Source organism: Pelodiscus sinensis, chromosome 15, assembly GCF_049634645.1.
Source record: "Pelodiscus sinensis isolate JC-2024 chromosome 15, ASM4963464v1, whole genome shotgun sequence".
Lineage (NCBI taxonomy): Eukaryota > Metazoa > Chordata > Testudines > Trionychidae > Pelodiscus > Pelodiscus sinensis.
Window position 1 is genome coordinate 25,598,894 of NC_134725.1, and position 19,927 is coordinate 25,618,820.

A 19,927-nucleotide genomic window follows, 5' to 3' on the forward strand; every position below is an offset into this window, starting at 1 on the left:
ATGATGTTATCAGTTGGTATTTATGTATTCTCTCCATGTGTTGGCCCAGTTCTATGAAGATAGCTGGTCCAGCAGTCCTCAGTATCACTACTCCGAAAGACCACTGATGCACCTTGGAGACAATGTTTATTGTTCATGCTTGCATACATATGCCAGTCCCAATGGACTCAGCTCAGTCAACAGTAGGTCTTTCCTTTGCCCCTTTCACTGGACAAAAAGTTAAGGTGAAGCATCCTAACATTTATAGACTGAGAAAAAGAATGATTTCTTACCTCTGTAATTGCTGTTCTTCAACATGTGTTGCTCATGTCCAGTCCAATATGTATGTGTGTGCTGCGTGCAAAACCATCAGAAGACTTTTCCCTGGTGGTATGCAACAGTCTGATAGAGGGAAGGCAGATGGGTCTGGAATGGACATGAGCCTCAGACCTTGAAAAACAATTACAAAGGTAAGTAACCATTCTTCTTCGAGTCCATGGGTGCTCCACTTTGGGTGCTAGTACGTTCTTGGGCCAGCAACTGGACATTTTTTTAGCAGTGTCTTGCCACACCACATATGCACAGTAGTGTCTTCTAATGCAATTGGTGTCCATTAGGTACACACGTAGCACCTCAGTTCCTGTACTACCATCCTAGGCAGCAGATGGAGCTCACCTTCAGTCATCCTTTCTTGACCTAAATTAGCATAAAAAATTAAATTTCCCCAGTTTTTCAAGTTTTCGAACCCTTTCTCGTTTGTCAAAACAATCAAAAAAATTTCTACTCTCCCCCTAAAAAAAATCAATTTAGTTGTTCTTTGTTGTTTTCCCACCTTGTAAGAACATAAGAATGGCCATACTGGGTCAGACCAAAGGTCCATCTAGCACATTATCCTGTCTTCCAACAGTGGCCAATGCCAGGTGCTTCAGGATGAATAAACAGAGGCAATCATTAAGATCTATCTCACTGCCCCTTCCCTGTTTCTGGGAAACAGAAGCTAGGGACACCATCCATGCCCATTCTTGCTCGTAGCCATTGATGAACCCATCTTCCTTGAACTTATTTTGCTCTTATTTTGCATCTTTCCTGTTATCGTTTGGGCTTTTCCACCATCTCCCAGCAAAGAGTTCCACAAGTTGATTGTGGGGAAAAAAATGTATTTTGTTTGTTTGAAATCTGCTGCCTATACATGTAATTGGGTTGGCTTCTTGTGTTATGTTAGTGAAAGAGTGAGTAACATTTCCTTATTCTATTTTTCCACACCATTCATCATTTTCAAAACATCAAACATACCCATTCTTTAGTCATTTCTTTTCCAACCTGAAAAATCACAGTCTTGTTAATCTCTCCTCATGTGAAAGCTGTTCCTTACCCCCTAAATTTCTGTTGTCCTTTCTGCACCTTTTCCAAATCCAATATATCTTTTTTAGATGGGATGTCCATCTCCGCATACAGTATTCAAAAAGTGGGCATACAATGACATTAGAGGCACTGTGGTATCTTGTCTTATTATCTTGCCAGAAGATGTTGTCTTCATAACTAGTACTTTAACAGGATTTTTAAAAGAGCTAGATTAATTCATGGAGGTTAAGTTTATCAGTGGCTATTAGCCAGGATGGGTAGGAATGGTATCCCTAGCCTCTGTCACAGGCCACCTGGCATTGGTCAGTGTTGGCAGACAGGATACTGTGCTAGATGGACCTTTGGTCTGACCCACTATGGCCATTCTTATCTATTCCTTTCCCAATATCCTGTTAGGTTTTTAGACTGCCACTGTACATTGAGCAGATGTTTTCAGGGACTATCCACAAGGATTCCAGTATCTCTTTCTTGAGTGGTAACAACTATTTTAGGCACCATAATTTTTGTATCTACGGTTTGGATTTTATATTTCCACATGCACTACTTTACACTTATTAACACTGAATTCTTTCTGCTTTGTGTTGCCCAATCACCTTGTTTTGTGAGATCGCTTTGTAAATTTTTTGCAGTCATCTTTGGATTGGTCACTGTTCACCAACTTTTCAAGACCATTTACAAGTTTAAGAGCAGTTTTTTGTTAGTCTCTAAGGGTATGTCTACACTACAAAGTTAATTCGAACTAACACGTTAGTTCGAATTCACTTTAACAGGCAAATCCCTAGTTCGAACTTATTTCGAACTAGTGGAACACTTAATTGGAACTAGGTAAACCTCATTCTACGAGGACTAATGTCTAGTTCTAATTAAGGAGTTCGAATTAAGGGCTGTGTAGCCACTTAATTAGAACTAGTGGGAGACTAGCCCTCCCCAGCTTGCCCTGGTGGCCACTCTGGGCACCACCAGGGAAACTCTTCTGCCCCCCTCCTGGCCCCAAGAGCCCTTAAAGGGGCACACGGTCTGGCTACGGTGCCCGTGCCAGGTGCAAGCCTGCCAGCACCCAGCCAGCAGACCCTGCACCTGGCACGGCAAAAGCCAGCCACCCGCTGCCACCCAGCCCTCCGCCTTTTCCCGGGACCAGCCTGGCAGCTCCCAGGAGCCTGCCCGGGGCCGCAAGAGGCGGGCGCCCGCCTGGTCTAGTGCGGAGATCGTGGACCTCATCCACGACCTCCGCACTAGGCACCGGGAAGTGGCCATCTAGGGCAGGATAGCTGCCAGCCTGGCCACCCGGGAGCAGGTTTGCATGAAATCAAGGTGGTCCAATGAGACCCCCGACCCTGAGACCTGAGCTTAGAACATAAAAACATAAGAACGGCCGTACTGGGTCAGACCAAAGGTCCATCTAGCCCAGTAGCCTGTCTGCCGATAGCGGCCAACACCAGCTATCACGGAGGGGATGGACCGAAGACAATGACCAAGCCATTTGTCTCGTGCCATCCATCTCCAGCCTTCCACAAACAGAGGCCAGGGACACCATTTCTATCCCCTGGCTAATACCTCTCCATGGACCCAACCTCCATGAATTTATCTAACTTCTCTTTAAACTCTGTTCTAGTTCTAGCCTTCACAGCCTCCTGCAGCAAGGAGTTCCACAGGTTGACTATTTGCTTTGTGAAGAACTTTTTCTTATTAGTTTGAAGCCTGCTACCCATTCATTTCATTTGGTGTCCTCTCGTCCTTCTATTATGGGAACTAATGAAGAACTTTTCTTATGCACCCTCTCCACTCCACTCATGCTTTTATAGGCCTCTATCATATCCCCCCTCAGTCTCCTATTTTCTAAGCTGAAAAGTCCCAGTCTCTTTAGCCTCTCTTCATATTGACCTGTTCCAAACCCCTGATCATTTTAGTTGCCCTCCCCTCTCCCACCTCCTTTTCCCAGTCTCCCCAGTTTTGTTAAATAAAGAGAGTTTCTATTTTTGAACACACGTGTCCTTTATTTTGTACATCAGGAAGGGGGGCTAGGGAGGGGAAAGTGGAAGGAGGTGAGGGAGGAATGGGGTATGAGCCCCCGATGGGAAGGACTGGGGTGGCTCTGCAGGCTCCTCGGGGTGGAAGCTCTCCTGCAGCCCCCCAACTGACACGCCTCCCCCCCCCCCGGATGGCAGCCTGCGGCAAGTGGAGCCGGGCTGATAGCCGAGTGCTGTGATGTGCCGAGTGTGGGCATTCAGGGCACTCCAAGCCAGGACTGCTTTGCTGTCCCTCATTGAGTTAGACAAGTGAGCGGGGAACCTCTGAGAACTGTCTGTCCGGGGTGGGAGTTGGGTCCTTTAAGCACAGCCCTTGGATAGCCTGAGACAGTAGCTCCACGCTCTAAGTCCTAATCTGATGCCCTGCCGGCACTGCTTCCGGCCATCCTTAACATCAGTTCAGGGTCCACTCAATGTGGACATGCTAGTTCGAATTAGCAAAATGCTAATTCCAACTAGTTTTTAGGTCTAGATGCACTAGTTCGAATTAGCTTAGTTCGAATTAACTAATTCGAATTAAGTTAGTTTGAATTAGTGCTGTAGTGTAGACATACCCTAAGTTGCTACAGGACCACTCATTGTTTTAATTTTTTTTTTAAGTTTAACAGAAGTGATTCAAATGCAAATCCAAACAGCACAATACTCATTCCTGTTCTTTTTCACCCCTCTTTTAAATACCTGGCAATGTTTTCATGATGATCTAAACATCTTTCAATTACTTGACTGACCAGCTTGCTATTCTTAATTGCTCTGCCTCTCTTCATTTAAAAACTAACTTCTTGCTCCAAAGACAAAATGGCATGCAGCTCTAACTCCTGTTGCATTTAAGTACTGCCTCAGGAGCTGGTACATGCAGTTTTAAGCAGACCTAAAGTATGAAATCCAGGGGTTCAAAAGTGGGAGAGGGGATTCTTGCTCTTCTACCTCCCTATAAATGGCACCTTAGCTGGTCGCCTCTCTCCATGAAGGTGACCATTCTGGTGGCCATCACCTCCAGCAAGAGAGTGGGGGAAAGACGCTGATGGCTGACCCACCATACACAGTTTTCACTAAGGACAGAGGAATGCTCAGTCTCTATCCCAAATTCACTTACCTGCATTTTGTTCTAAACCTCATAACAACGTGATGCAGGTGGCGTTACACACCTTGGACATCCAATGAACACTTGCTTTTTACCTTGATAGAACAAAAGGAGAAAGTCAACGACACTTTGCGTCTCATTTGCAGAAAGGTCAAAGGGAGAAGCCATCTCTTCCTAGAGAATATGCAGGTGGAACTCTTCATGCATACATGCTTATTATACCATCTACAACAAACAACCACCACCAGTAGCGGCAACTCATTCCCCCAGAGCAGTGGCTTCCACCATAGCCTTCCTCAACAATGTCCCACTGGAAGACATTTGCAAAGTGGCAATTTGATTGTCCAACCATATGTTTGCAAAACATTATACACTTATCTCCAGCTTATTTCCAACAATGCCAGTGGGACAGGCAGTGCTGCCCAGTTTCTGGGGCATGGCTCCAAACTCTCCTCCACGATATGAACAGTAGAGCACCCATGGGGACATCACTTAAAGAAGAAAAGAGAGTTACTCACCCTGTGCAGTAATGGAAGTCCTTCAAGATGTGTGTCCCCAGGGGTGCTCCACTATCCCTCCTCTACTTTGGAGCCTCTTCGGAGCTATAACCAGGGTAAAGAAGGAATGGACAGATACCAGCGGCATAAGGAGATGCTACTGTGCACATGCAATATGGCAGGACACTTCTAGAAAAATCTCCAATCACCAGCATGAGGATGGACCAGCACCAAGTGGAGAACCCGTGGGGACACACATCTTGAAGAATTCCCATTACTGCAAAAGGTGGATAACTCTTTTCTGCTTCCAGTGATTGCTCATATGCATTCCACTATGTGACTTACCAGCAAGTTTGTAAGGAGGAGGGATTGGGCCTCAGCTCGATGCCAAGTTCAATACAGCTCTGCCGAATGCTACATCATCCCAGAAATGATGGGTGAAGACGTAAAGAGTTGTGAAATTGTGTAGGGAGGACGACATAGCTATATTCTGAATTGGGATTTGTGCTAGAAAAGCTACCGTTAAGGCTTGCACCTGAATGGAGTACATGGATAGGTGGGACCGGCACTTTGGCTAAGTCAGAGCACAGTTTGATGTACATAGTGATCCAGGATAACAGGCACTGTGACATAATCAGGAGGCCCTTCAGCACAGTCCACAATAGAAATGAAGAGTTACGTTGACCACTGGAATGGCTTATTTCACTCAAGATAAAAAGCAGGGGCATGTCATAAATCTAGTGAGTCTCTCCTAATCTGTGCTTTGTGGTTTAGGAAAAAACAGAGGAAAAAAATGTCCTGATTGACATGAAAAGGTGACACTACCTTTGACAGAAAGGCAGAATGGGGTTGCAGTGGAACCTTGTCTTTATAAAAGACAAAGGCTCAAGAGGTAAGAGCTCTCAGCTCTGACACTTGTCTGGCAGCAGTAATGGCTGCCAGAAAGACCACTTTGTAAGATAGGGAAGCTAGAGAACAGGTGTCCAGGAGCTCAAATATAGGGGCCATATGCTAGGAGAGCACAAGATTCAGGTCCCAAGAGGTAAAAGGATGTACCTGAAGGTCCAAACCCATAGGGAAATGACCCACCAGCAAGTCCCCAAAGAGAGATGTCATTCCTGAATCCTGGTAAGAAACAGAAATAGTTGCCAGCTGTACCTTAGTGAACAAGACAGATAGATCCTGTTGCTTTAATTAAAGGAGATAGTCTAGGAGCAATGGGACTATGGCTTGCTGGGGAGGGCATACCAATAGCAAGGCACCACAAGAAGTCAAAGCTGAATCATGAGGCTAAAGTGCTGACTCCATTAAAAATTTAAGTCTCTCATCCCTCTCACATTTCGTCTGGGGCTTAAAACTCCTGAAGATACGGCACTTATTTTATTGGTGGCCTTCTCCCAGGCACCGTACATGTACCGGTCACTGCTGGGCACATGCTTCTTGCACTTAGTACATTGTTTATACCTTTGGGGCTGCTGCATTCACCCAAAGACTTCAGCAAACAAGTGAAGGGGAAACCTCTTGCAGAACTAGCTAGCTAAACGAATTGAGAACACACCTAGTTACACTGCAAAGAACTTGTGAGAACTACGCATGAGAGAAGAACTGTATGCTAAGCAAGAAATCAGAAGCTCTAATCACCATGACTGGCAGGAGTTAGGTTGGCAGGGGGCACTACATCAGAACCAAAGGGTACTGCTAGGGCCAAGTCTTTTGACAATTGTTACACACACACATACTGAAATGCATATGAGCAAGCATTCAAAGAAGAAATAAGGTATTAGTTACGTGTTCTGTGACAGCTGTTTGTTTCTTGTCTTGTATCTTGCTCCATGGGTCTTGAACAAAACATCTTTCATCACTTCTGTCAAACCTTCTGGTACTCATCTTTTAGAGTATATTCACACACATAAGCACTATCTGTTACTTCTTAGGCATGCCTGTATTTTACCAATGATTGCAGTGCTCGTGCCAACTTACTATAAACTTGTATATATCCGTTTTAATATACGGCCTGGCATTGCTGACTATGGTTCTGGGGTCAGGTCTTGCATCAGGCCCAATTCAGTAGGTATCACGTGTAGGACAGAGACAGAGACAGAGAGAGAGAGTGCCATCAGTATAATTTTGGAGCTCTCCCAACAAACAAAACTTGAGGCATGTTTTCAAGAGCAGGCCAAACTCATTGTGCTAGGAGTAGCAGGAACGCCCACGAAACTATGTGGCAAAGCAAACAAAACATACCTGCCAAGCTTGCAATCTCCCCCTACTTGTTATTTAAAACACACTGTAGCCCAGTGGTCTCCAACCTTTTTACACCCAAGATCACTTTTTAAAATCTCCAAACAGGTGAAGATCTACTGTCCTACCCATTCCTTGAAGCCCCACCCTCTCTATTCTCCTCCTGTCCATCACTTGCTATCCCCAGCCCTTACTTACACACTCTGATAAACAATTTATTTTTAAATTATGCAATGTATAAAATTAAAATCACGTGTTTATAGTTATGAAATATATGGTGTGTTTTTTATTCATGTTATTTAAATCTAAAATGAAGCATTTATAATTATACATTTTGAGGGGACAGAGTTCTGCGGCGGGGGGAAGGGAAGAGGGAACAGGGTGCTGGGAGGGCAGAGGACAGGGTTCTGCAGGTGGGGACAGGGTGCCAGTGGGGACAGGGATAGGGACAGAGTTCTGTAGCTGGGAACAGGGGAGTGGGAACAGAATTCTGTGGCTGGGGACAGGGGAGTGGAGACAGAATTCTGTGGCTGGGGAGTGGGGGCTGGGGTGCCAGTGGAGGCAGATAGTCCCCTGTATCTGCCTCCTCCCAGGATTCCCCCCCAGAGGGAAACCAGCAAGTGCCTGCCCTGGGGCCCACTCCCCGCTGCACAGGGAAGTCCCGGGGCCGACCCCACGCAGGGTACCCCCCCCCCCGTGCATGCGCCTGCCCTGGGGCCGACCCCCCGGCACAGGCAAACCCCGCACACGCACTTGGCCCGGGGACCAACACCCGGCACAGGGAAGCCCCGCACGCGCCTACCCCGGGGCCAACCGCCCCCAGCACAGGGAAACCCCATGCGTGCCTGCCTCAGGGCTAACTCACCCCTCCTGTGCGGTGCAGGGAGCCGATGCTCCCTCCCGCAGTACACCCGGCAGAGCAGCTAGCGCTACTTCCGGAATCGCCGGAAGTGGCGCTAAGCTGCGGTACTTCTGTCCATCCCCGGGAAGCCTACACTACCTCCATTTTCACTCGAGGTAGGTAGTGGGACTCTCGGGGATGGGAGGGAAATGGGGGCGGGGTGGACAGGACTGTCTGTTTTGCCTTTAAAATAGAGGCATAAGGATCTTGCACAAAAAGGGGGGTTTGCTCAAAACAGACATGTCCACACTGCTTGTTTTTGTGCAAAATGGATTGGAAGAGATTATGCAAATGAAGCACGAGAAAATGCTAATGAGCACTTCATTTGCATTGTGTCTTCCGCAAAAAGTTCATAGTGTAGACATAGCCAAATTGTAGCATTGTCTCTGTACAAGTGGACAAAACTGTAAACAAACAGAACCCAGATTGTTCCCATGGATCTTCATTCACATATCTGTCTGTTTCAACAGCACTGTCCCCCATATCTTCCTCCCACCTTTCCAAGATGGTTGCTATTTTTGCCCAGATCTGTGCAGACACAAGGTGGGTCAAGCAGTGTCTTACACCCAACCCTATGGAAGAGACCTCCCAGAGGGTAGGGGGGCTGCTGCAGCCAGGAAAAGTCACTGACAGCACAGCTCCAATACAGCTATATTACCAGAATCCCAGTACAACACATAGGAGGAGGTCATATCCCACCCCCAACCCCACAAGAGGATCCTTGCTATGATTTCATACCAGGAGTCTCTTCCTTCCCACACAGATTAGGATGAGCTGAGCCCATGCATTTAAAACTCATTGCTTGTTAGGAAAATACCCAGTACATGGTTATTTATTTCTGGTTTGTTCTTAAGAATATTCTGGTCCCTAATTTAACATGAGGTTTATTTAGTTTTTGGGTAACATGACTAGAAAAAAAATTATTAAACTTGTATATCATCAGTGCAGCAGCAGAAAATGTTAATGTTTGGACAGTATCACAACATGACCAGTCACTTTCCTTTTTCCCCAGGCTGAGCTTACCTTTTGTACAGGAGACATTTTCACAGTCTTTGGTGAAATAGATGAAGATGGATTTTACTATGTAAGTTTGCTTTTATTTGGTCTTTTAAACTACATTGAGCAGAGTGCTCCAGTTGTTGGTAGAATGATCTATTAAAATATGATCTCGGAGGATTTTGTTTAGATTATGATTTCAGCAAGTTTATTAAACATTTCACTTAATGGTGCTAGTTCTTAATACTATGGTATAAAGTGACAATGTACATGCTGCTGTTCCTGCAACTTAAGATTGAAGTTATGTACAAACATTCCTACATGTTACAAGAACATTTGCCTATTGGCAGGTGACTTGAGCTGAAATAAATGCATTCTGAAATGCAAGCAAGAAGCTTGGAACTGTGAATGTATATGTCCAACTTGCTAATCAAACTGTAACTACCGGGGAGCAAAGTAATGCTATTATAATCAAATGTTGATAGCCACACTTTTGCTGCAAGCTCCAGTCAACATTGGAACAGATTGTGACAGTAACCTTTGTTTAACAACAGAATTCAGAGAGGTAGCTGTGTTAGTCTTTAAATTTTTTTAAGGTACCACCAGACTCCATGTTGTTTTTGCAGAAAAAAAATCCATCCTACGTATATAAAGCTTGTGCAATAGGATTCTCTGGAAGGGAAAGTGCAGAGCAACAATGATTATAAAATTTTTCCCTCTGACTTAAGGGTCGCAGCTGGAATAATACATGTCTGCTGAAATTAGAGCCAGAGATCCTCCCAGCAGCTGCAAAGAGTTTGCACCCCAGAGATCCATCTGAAATAAAACACAGCACATTGTGTCTACCATGATACTGCATGGCAGAGACAGGAGATGTACAAACACCTTTAAGAGGATGCTTCACCTATTTTATGTTGTGTATCTGCCTCTTATGGCAGAAATGTTAGAGAGCGCCTTGGATTAATGCCCCATATTAATTTCACCCCATGCCAAGTTAGCGTATTAATACAAGTAATTGCTTAGGTCTTGTCAGGCACTATAAAATACTGAGGGATATTCAAGTCCTAGTGCATAAATTCTGATTATCCAATGAGTAATTTTAGAGTCACTCTCTTTTCAAAAGCACAACCCTTTGCAATGCCAACCTTCCTCCCCCCCCCCCCCCAACCAAACACAAAGGAAATATTAAAAGGTCTTAGCTGAATAGCACGCAGGGGCATGGACTTCTCTGCCCCAAGCCTAAAAGTCAATTTTAAGATCCACAGTGACTTTAATGTGGTCAAAGAAGTAGACAGATAGCTTTTCTATTGGTAATCCGAACAAAATCCTTTAATATACTGGACTCTTAAACCTCACCAAAAATTATAGAATACTTTGTATCTATTGTCTTCCTTTAGCTCCCTATTTGCATTACAGATAATTTACCACTCTCAAGCCAGAAAATCTAATTCTGTGCCCAGCTGTAAGATATTCTTTATGGTGTCAAGCAAATCACTTCCTTTAGTTTCTCCATCTAGAAAACACACACAAAAAATAGTTCTCTACCTCATAGGAATGCTGCATGTTTAGTCATTCAAAAGCAATTGTTTGCCATATGGCAGGGTGAACTCAATGGACAGAAGGGGTTGGTTCCTTCAAACTTTCTTGAAGAAGTGCCTGATGATGTAGAAGTCTATCTTTCCGATGCACCATCAAGATATGTTCAAGATACACCACTGCGTACAAAAGCAAAAAGGGTAAGCAACTACACTAAAAAATAATTTTTCAATCTTTCTATATTTTACCATCTCATTTAGTTTGGATTTTATTTATGACATTTTAAAATCTACTTACCTGTTTTAGGTATTTTTCTTAAATATGGAAAGATTGCACTGATCTTTCACACTAGTATATCATGAGCATTTATAATTATGGACCTACATTTTAAATTAAGAGATTCTGGTGAATGAAATAAAATTTTAACTTCATCAGCCTTTTCTAGTGAAAGTTCTTAGTTCCTCAAACTTGAACTATACACACACACACACACACACAACCTACATTAAAACAGGAAAAGTAGATGGGAATGGGGAAAGAATAGGCCAACCACTTCCTGAAATATAGAATGTAAAGATAGCTGATTAACAATAATTTTAACCCTTTTACTATTTTGTCCTAACAAAAAGTTAACTGTCCAAATTTTGCACATTATGAAATAGATTGTTCATGTACAGAATATTTCATTTTTGTTTTGTTTCATCACTACAATAATTTTATATATTATATATTTTATATATATATTTTTATTTTTTGCTCATCTGCTTGGAAACAGAAGAAGAGTGTTCATTTCACACCTTAATAAGGCAATGTAGCCTTCACGTAAGTGAGCAACTGAAGATACCAATAAAGATATCAATTAAAGCCATCTGACAATATCTAATGCAAGTCTTGAAACTTAACTGTGGAAAAAAAAGAAATATGTCTCCAAAATCAGTGCCCCCAAAGTAACAAGATACAGACATTTACTGTATGTACTTGTAAGTCAGTGTTTGCATGAGACAAATAAATCCTTTGACATGGCTATTAAGGGACCCCCCACCATTTAATTAAGGTTAACTTTATGAAGGTTAGCATTTGGAACATATTTCTCCATGAGCTAAATGTTTCTGATTACATCAAAAGAAGTGTTCAGTAAATTGTGCTATAGATGAAAGCTGCATATTGCATTGCTTGCCAACCTGAGATATATAAACTCGTATAATTCCTAAATACTGGGGGAAAGTACAAACTCCACCCTTAAAATAAGCAAGTGAGCTGTACAGAAATTTACAAGGGTATGTAGCTCTGAATTACGATCACAAATATCTTCTTAAACTGTTGGCCTTAAAACGTCTCCCACAATCAGTTGCATCCCAGGTTGCTATTGACTAGATCCATTCAGCAGTTGTGAAACTGTATACACACACACATCCTCATAAACCACAATTTACCAGAATAGGACTGTCATCAGTGCAAATACTTATGAAACACTTTAGCTGTGGCTTGGTTTACCAATGCAATAGTGTCAATAGGAAACATGCAGCTCACTTAATGAATGCATTAGACTAAACATATGGTATCTTCAGGTGTACGTTGGGGTGCTTTACCAAGTTGTTTTTCATTAGAATTAGACCTTGATTTTAAATCAAAGTAGGCTTGAAGTCCCTTTGCTTAATAAGCTATTGCACAATAAGACAGCAAATTGTTAATATATTTCTGTTGTCTTAACTGGAATTAAAGATAATAAGGATTGCTGAAGCATGGTTTATACTACACAGTATCATCTTACACCATAAACTTTTTGTCAGTAGGGCACAGCAGATACAATGGGATGAGTGTATATAGTTACAGTATTTCCATTCAAGTGCTTTTTTATTATTAAAATAGCTGTTTAAAAATATTTAGGAATGCTGTCATGTTCTAAGAATTGTACAATACGTGTTTATCTTCATCTGGCAAATATATAACTGCAGGACACCAAGCAATCAGGGTCTTTAAGCTTTCTTTGATTGCAATTAAGGTTCATTTTAGCTTTTATTTTTTCTTTCTTTCAACCAGTGTGCCATCTTCTCAAATACGTATATACAGTACGCTAACCTGTTTTAAGAAAAAGTGGTCAAAGGACATCAAAAATTTTAAGTGACAATCATATATAGTTTGCACATACAGTAATTCCTTTTGGAAACTGGTTTATATACAAATGGATCTATGGTACTTAATCCACTTTAATTTTATAAATACAGTTCCTTAGCTACAAATGACCCTTGTCATTCCTGCATTCTTAAGATTGCTGAAATACAAAACTTACAATTTTTTGCCAAAATGATGGCAAAATAAGAGTCTCCAGCTCTATTAAAAATGTAACCGACTTGAGAACCCACTGTATTTCTTGCTGTTTATACCTTTGGCTCACAGTTTCATTTGTGGGAAGCTGTATTTATGTATTTTCTGTATTTCCTTATGGCATACTTAAAACAATTGAGAGAAGAAATGAACTGGCCCTTTTGTTTAATGGATAGTAAGACAAAAATTATGTTGCCAACTTTCTTGATGATGAGTGCTTTCAAACATTCAATAAACTATAATAATATACCTAATAGGTTCCTCCTGAGAATACAGGTACATCAAGGAGAGCACCATCTCCCACAGTCCATCTCCATTCTGGGTCACCTACGCCATCTATGGGTTCTGGTAGTCCCGGGAGAGGCAGGGAAATGTCCTCGAAAAAGAAAAAGGGGCTGCTTTCCAAAGGCAAGAAACTGCTGAAAAAGCTGGGTGCAGTGAAATGATTCATTTACTTCTGGACAACTTGTAAAGCTTCCAAGCTATGTTTTATTTAAAACTTCAAACTAGGGCTTTCATGACTATGAAGTACATCTTTACAGAACCTTCACATTTTTAACCCTTTCTGACATCAGAGAATCATGTGACTTGTTTGATCAAAACGGGAAGAAAAAAAAGAAGTGGATTTGTTGCTACTAAAGAGCAATGTTGTCAATATCTGTTTTTCTTCTAAAAAGATTTGGGGAAAATAAGAATAGAAGGATATCATCTTTTTTTATTTCATGGCACCTCTACATCTCTAACTCTATTGGATAAATCTCTGCCTTTATTCTCCTTTAACTTTGGGGAAGCAAGAAAATCTTATTTGAGCCCTCTTTAAAAATGCTCACCCCAAACTACCTGAACGTTGACCTTAAACAAAAAATGGTCTTGAAACTCCTAGTTTACTCAGCCTTGATGTTTTTGCCTTATTAATACACAATGATTCGTACTGTCTCAATATGCAGCGTATACTTTGTATGTATTGTGTATTTAAATGTCTTTTCAACCTCACAGACATGTAATTTAAGATCAAGTAATGTGTTGCTGACCCCATTTAATGTCTGATGTTATGTTGGGAGGCTGAAAATGTTATGCAGGATGCATTTTTAAACATTTGTATAAGTTCTTTAGCAAATGTTCAGTATGCTAACATGAAGTACCATGTAAACTAACCAGAGATGCACATATTATTTTACTAAGTCAAAAATCTTGTTTCATAGCTCCTGGCACTAGTGTAAAAGTTTCAGTTTTCTAAATGGCCAGAAAATAACCATCTTTGCAGGCTCCCCAAGTGTTCTCTCTTGTGGAAACGCAGTTTTAAGTTAAAAATCATTGTTCATGTTATTGATGTTAGAATCAAGATAAAACACATATAATAGGTTGAGCAATGGAAAGAGATGTATGTTATACACATAAGCTGTAGCCAGTTAAAAGGCTCTACCAATAGAGTACAACCGTTTCAAAATACCAATCTAATATTGGCTTAATTAAAATAATCTTGCTAGCAGACACTGGCAGTTACTATTTTGTAATTCTTGTCCATTTGTAAATTGTTTTTACTGTTTATACATACTTTTCAGACTGCCTTTCTTTTGTAATTTATGGAAGGTTTATAAATGAATGATCAAAGCTTTCCCCATTGTGTCTTCAAAGAATTATAATGTAAATTACTGTAAGATACTACTGTGTGCTAGATTTATGAAATTAAAGAAAACTACTGGCCTAAACGTGTGGTAAAGTATTGTGTGGGCGTGTGCATGTGTACAGTTATTCATGTGTAAAATATTTTATATAAATAAATTTGATATTTTGTAGAATACAGTGTTAAGTTTGTTACTTCAAATAATCACTGTGATAGCTTTCTCTTACCTTTTAAAAACAGTATGACAAAGATTACACTGGTTAATTGCAAGCTGTATCTCAACCCTGTAAAGGTATTTGACAAGTCTACAGAAACGCAGAAAGTAATTTTCATTTAAAAAAATCTTCTTTCACTAGCTGCTTCTAATCAGAGAAGGTCCTGAACATACAAAAGTCAAGCTCCAAAAAAGAACCTATAGTGACCACCAATCTAGAAGAGAACCAGCAGGAGATAATTCACTAGACAGGGCTGGACAAAAGCCTTTCAGTAGGCTGGATCCAGCCCACCTACCTCTTTCATTAGGCCCCACCCCCTAACGCATTGCCTAGGATCTAGGGACGCACAAGCCCTTTCAACTGCTTCTATTTAAAGGGCTTATGCCTGCCAGGCAGCTGTGTGGGCCCATTAAATAGAAGCAGTTGATACAAAGGGCAAATTTTTCTTTGTGTTTTCCTCTCTTACCCCTTTAGCTTTTATAGACTGAAACACTTGATTTAGGACTTGCTGTTGCTCAAAATGAACAGCTTGGGCTGGTTTTCCTTTACAGATTTTATTTGTTCCCTTTTTCGTCATCATTCATTGGAAATACATTTTAGGGTTTTGTTTGCTTCCCGATTCTCAGATGTATGGCTCAGTGTAGCCAGTGACTAATAGAAATGAAGTTTATGGATGAAGATTGCATTGTCAAGTTGGTCTGGAGCAGTCTGCTGAAGGAAGAGGATAGTAGAAGTCAGCATGTAGTTGGAAGGGCTCTGCATGGAAACTAATATTCATACTCTGTTTTGGATGTGAGGGGAACAGTATTTAAGATTTGATCATAAATCATGTAAATTTCAGAGGCTTGAATTGCCTCCTGTCCTATCCCCATTGAGCCATAAAAATATGTACAAGTATCTTGTAGATCTTGGGTCTAATTGATCCTGAGTGTAACTCCACCAACTCTATTGAAGTTGCACCAGAGATGCATTTGGTCCTAATAACCTCCTCACCAACAAGCATATACACATGCTCAGCATTCGTCCTCCACATTCTTCAAAATCCCCAGAGAACTTATTGCTCGTCTTTGCCTCAGAAGCCACAGACCTGTGGATTTCCAAATTTTGTACTGGTGACCCCTTTCACACAGAAATTCTGTGTGTGACCCCCTTTGTAAATTAAAACAAATATTTTAAATTTAACACTAATTTAATACTTGGGCTTGGGAATGGAGACTGCCAGCTCCTGACTATTCATGGAGAAACCTTGTGACCTCCTGAGGGGTCACAACCTCCAATTTAAAAACCCCAGAAATAGACTTTTTATCAGTGTTCCGCTTGGTTCAGGTTGCTGGGACTTTCTATTCCTACTTTGCTTTGAAGTACAAGGCCCTGCCCCTTCCAGAATGGCCCACAGCCACTTCCAAAATTTGTGAAGTAGCCTCTCTTCAAAAATTATTGCCCACCCCTGCACTAGGGCAAAATGAGTTTAAGCACAAAGAAACTGCATGGAGTAGTTTTATGCCCTGTGCTAAATACATAATAAAACCCAAACTATTTAAGTTATCCCTAATTCACTGTCTAAAAATGACTTAAAAAGAAAAACCAGTTAGTTGACATTTATGTTTGTGACAATATAGCTGTATCATACACAACTGCTCTTGTTTCTATAAACTTCCATCCATATTTTTATAAAAATCCTGGTAGAGAACAGTTGTTATGCACAATTTCTATGACTTAACACTTTTCAAGGATGAACATTTCTCCCTGATCCTCCATTTCTTATCAGTGTTTGAATCTCGGTAAAAAGCTGTAACTTACTCAGAATTTGTTGGGAAAGCAAATTCCCATATAACATAATTGTCAGTTTGTAACAATTGTCAGAACAGCTTCCACTGCAAAATGTATGGGAGAATTACCCTATAATTGTAAGTCTATGGAAAGACAAATGCCTCGCTTCATCAAAAAATATGCTAAGTTGCTAAGAACACCACTCCTTTTTGTATATCTCCACAATTTGTGATTCTTTACCACCCATTATTAGCTAAATGGACTCCATGTGCCCCTTCTCCATGACCTCTTCTGCTTTCTAGATGTAACTATGTTTGTAAGGATGGGGAAAGGCAGCAGCATATAAAGAAAAACTACACTGTAGATGTCCTTGCATTTCTCCACCTCCTTCCACTACAATAACTAATTAATTATTTTTTCGGGGGGAGTGGAAGAGGTAGAAAAGACTCTATTTATGTATCTCACCTCTTTTAACAGAACACACTCAAAGTAACCCTTAAGTTCTCTATGGCCATGTTAAAGAATGGCAGTTTGAGATATAATTCTCTTTAAATGAATATTCATCAGCCTCTACAGAATTAGAAACTTTCACTTCTGAGAAACAACAGCTAAAACAATAACTCCATTATCCATCCCACGGATTAACTTGACTACAGGAGAAATTCAGCATATTTGTATTTAAGGGAGTACAGGGAAATGGAAGGGAGAAATTATTCCATGTGCAAGAAATTGTGGATGTCAGGAGCTATAGTGTATGGAATAACCCAAACTTTGGTTAAAATGCACCACATCGTGTAAAGTACGCGCACAATATCTTAAAAGTATAATGAAATGCTGAATCTGACCAAAAGTTAAAGATTTAATTTTGATTCTTCATGATACTAGAAAAAGATCAACAAGCAAATCAAAGATAAATGTTAGTGTTCATGCATTCAGTTTTTAATAAAGGATCCAGGATGTTTCCAAACCAAAAATGCTTTCAACCTAAAAGTTACAAGTAAAAGCCTTAATAGGGATCCTGTAACTATTTCAAACATTAAGCATTACAAAATGTCTGTAATTACTTTACTCTTAAATTATATCTACTCAACCTTAACAGTTACTGGAAGAATGAAGTTTGATAATAAAGTATTCTAATCCCAAATGGTACATACAGATAATGTGCCATTTTCTAGTCAACCATTACTTCTTGCAGTATATACAACGAAATTTTTATCTCAAACAAAATTCTACTCCAAAAGCAATGGTAAAACTTGGCACTTTGGAGCTTCTAATATTTTAAAAGTTATTTCTAGATCACATATATTCAATATAGCAAACGGCGTTAGCCCAGTCTACGTATTTTATCCAACACCCTGTTTCATTCCTGTCCCAGACCTGTAAATTCTACTTTGATTAATACACAAATGAAGACTAGACTATACCAATTTATTAATATAGGTACCAAAAGGCTTGCAGTAAAAACTTGCTTTATTACTAAAGGACATAGGTATGACTCGGTACAAAAGTTTATGGGTATGGTGTCATTTTAATTTAGGCAATTTCCCAAAACGACCATATTTTAAGCAACCAATCAAGGGACCGTGCTTTCAAGGGGATATGCAAAAATGGATGCTATACTCATGTTAGAAGATGCAATGGGGCAGTTTCTTGTTCTGTTTAGACATACATACGTATTTATGAGCATACAAATGCAATATTTTAAACAAAGAACTTTATTGACATTTATCAAAAGGAAGAACGTTCACAATTTAAGTTAGTTCTAATTAGTACAATGAGCATATATTTAAACAAACATACCCTTCTAATAAAACAATCTAATCCAAAAAGACATCTAGACAAGCTCATCATGAAAAATCTCAGTGATGCAGGAAAAATACCTGCAAGAACAAAAGGATACTTGTGGTTCTAAGCTACAGTATTTTAACTTCTTATGTCCGAATTTACACAACTTAGTTTAAATGTATGGACTTAGTTATGGAAATACTTGAAACACCTTCTAGTTTACATATTTCCACATTCTTACATATGACACATTCCACAGCACAGAAACTGAAATATAAAACACTGAGTGATCGTAAATGAGCATAAAAAAATGAAACTACTGTAGAAGTTATTTCAGATCACAAAGGAGTAACCAGGAGTAATGAGAGGAAATCAAGAAAGAGATAATTGGGCTGAATATTCTATACATGCTGAAGGCATTTTACAACTTCATGGATATTTCTTTCTATGCAGATGGAGAACACTCACCTCATCTGTTTAATAGTCTCTCCAAGGGAACAGGTGGAAGCCTCATAAATGAGACTGAAAAGTAGACTGGTCCAACAAGTGAGAACCAGTCCTGCTCCTATAGAAGGTCATGCAATGCAGTCCATTTCAAATATCTATTTTTTATTTCTAACTTTTTTGTCTGCCTAACCAATGACATTATTTTGTTTTCATGATGCACTGGGGCACTGCTGAAGATTTTGTGTAACTAGTTAAGCCTGTTTTCCTGATGCTAAGACTGACAAGAAAATAGTGTAGGCATTTTCAAATATTTTAATTTATTTGGTGAATCCAAACATGAAAATGAGAATGACTACAATAGTGACTGACATCATGCTTACAGTGTCCGGAAGAAGCATCACAAGAATGAGCCCTAATAACTAAGAATACTAGGCACAACGCATATACTTGTATTGGAGAACACTGACATGCAAAATTCAAGGGTCAACAGCTTGTCCTTTTCAGTACAGTTGATAGCCATGCCTAGCTTTTAAGAACTTAACATTTAGTACAGGAGACAAAGAACTATGTTTTAGCTTATTGCAACTTATGTTTAGTGTATTCAAATCATAAGAAGACATAAGCACAGATTTCACCAAGAAAAACTAATGTTCGTAGGCCGCCTTTAAAGCTCCCCCGCCACCACACACACTCATTAAAGATGTTTCTGAATAAGCAAATAGGCTATAAAGGTATTAACTATAGTTTGTCATTTTTCCTAGTAATGAACTTTCTCAAAATTATTTTTGATGCTATAATTGTATTTTCCTTGTAAAAAAAAAATGTGCAAAATTATGCATTTACCCCATATGCACATTTACCATTTTTGCAGCAAAAATGTTTTATAGAAAACTACAACATTGGTGAGAAAAAAAAATGAAAAACTGGTACCAAAGAAAGTTCCACAAACTTCATTGTATCCTCTTCTGTAGCTCAAAGGTAGAACAAACGGTCTGAGAGTGACAGATTCGGTTCTCTGTGTATGCTCTGACCCACAAGAAAAGCCAATTTATGGGCATACTGGCAAGGAGCAGGCACTCTGATAATACCCTACAGAAGAAGGGAGCCATTTAATAAATAGCACATTCAGTAAAAGCTAAAC

The 19,927-nt window shown here is 40.3% G+C and overlaps 2 protein-coding genes across 24 annotated transcripts in view; one reads left to right on the forward strand and one right to left on the reverse strand.

Moving 5' to 3' along the window:
- Positions 1 to 14,654, forward strand: part of RIMBP2 (RIMS binding protein 2) — a 185,512-nt gene extending 170,858 nt beyond the window's left edge. For 12 of the 18 annotated variants that reach the window (XM_075898436.1, XM_075898437.1, XM_075898433.1 and 9 more), the window contains 3 exons: positions 9,101 to 9,172; positions 10,686 to 10,820; positions 13,203 to 14,654. In XM_075898436.1, coding sequence (XP_075754551.1) covers positions 9,101 to 9,172; positions 10,686 to 10,820; positions 13,203 to 13,391 — 396 coding nt within the window. In that variant the 3' untranslated portion in view covers positions 13,392 to 14,654. Of the gene's footprint in view, positions 1 to 9,100; positions 9,173 to 10,685; positions 10,821 to 11,395 lie in introns of all 18 variants that reach the window. The other 6 variants (XM_075898439.1, XM_075898434.1, XM_075898440.1 and 3 more) reach the window with 1 other exon arrangement.
- The window catches only part of PIWIL1 (piwi like RNA-mediated gene silencing 1), a 124,899-nt gene continuing 115,631 nt past the window's right edge, over positions 10,660 to 19,927 (reverse strand). For 4 of the 6 annotated variants that reach the window (XM_075898452.1, XM_075898451.1, XM_075898449.1 and 1 more), the window contains one exon: positions 19,318 to 19,875. In XM_075898452.1, coding sequence (XP_075754567.1) covers positions 19,759 to 19,875 — 117 coding nt within the window. In that variant the 3' untranslated portion in view covers positions 19,318 to 19,758. Of the gene's footprint in view, positions 10,800 to 19,317; positions 19,876 to 19,927 lie in introns of those variants that run through there. The other 2 variants (XM_075898450.1, XM_075898455.1) reach the window with 2 other exon arrangements.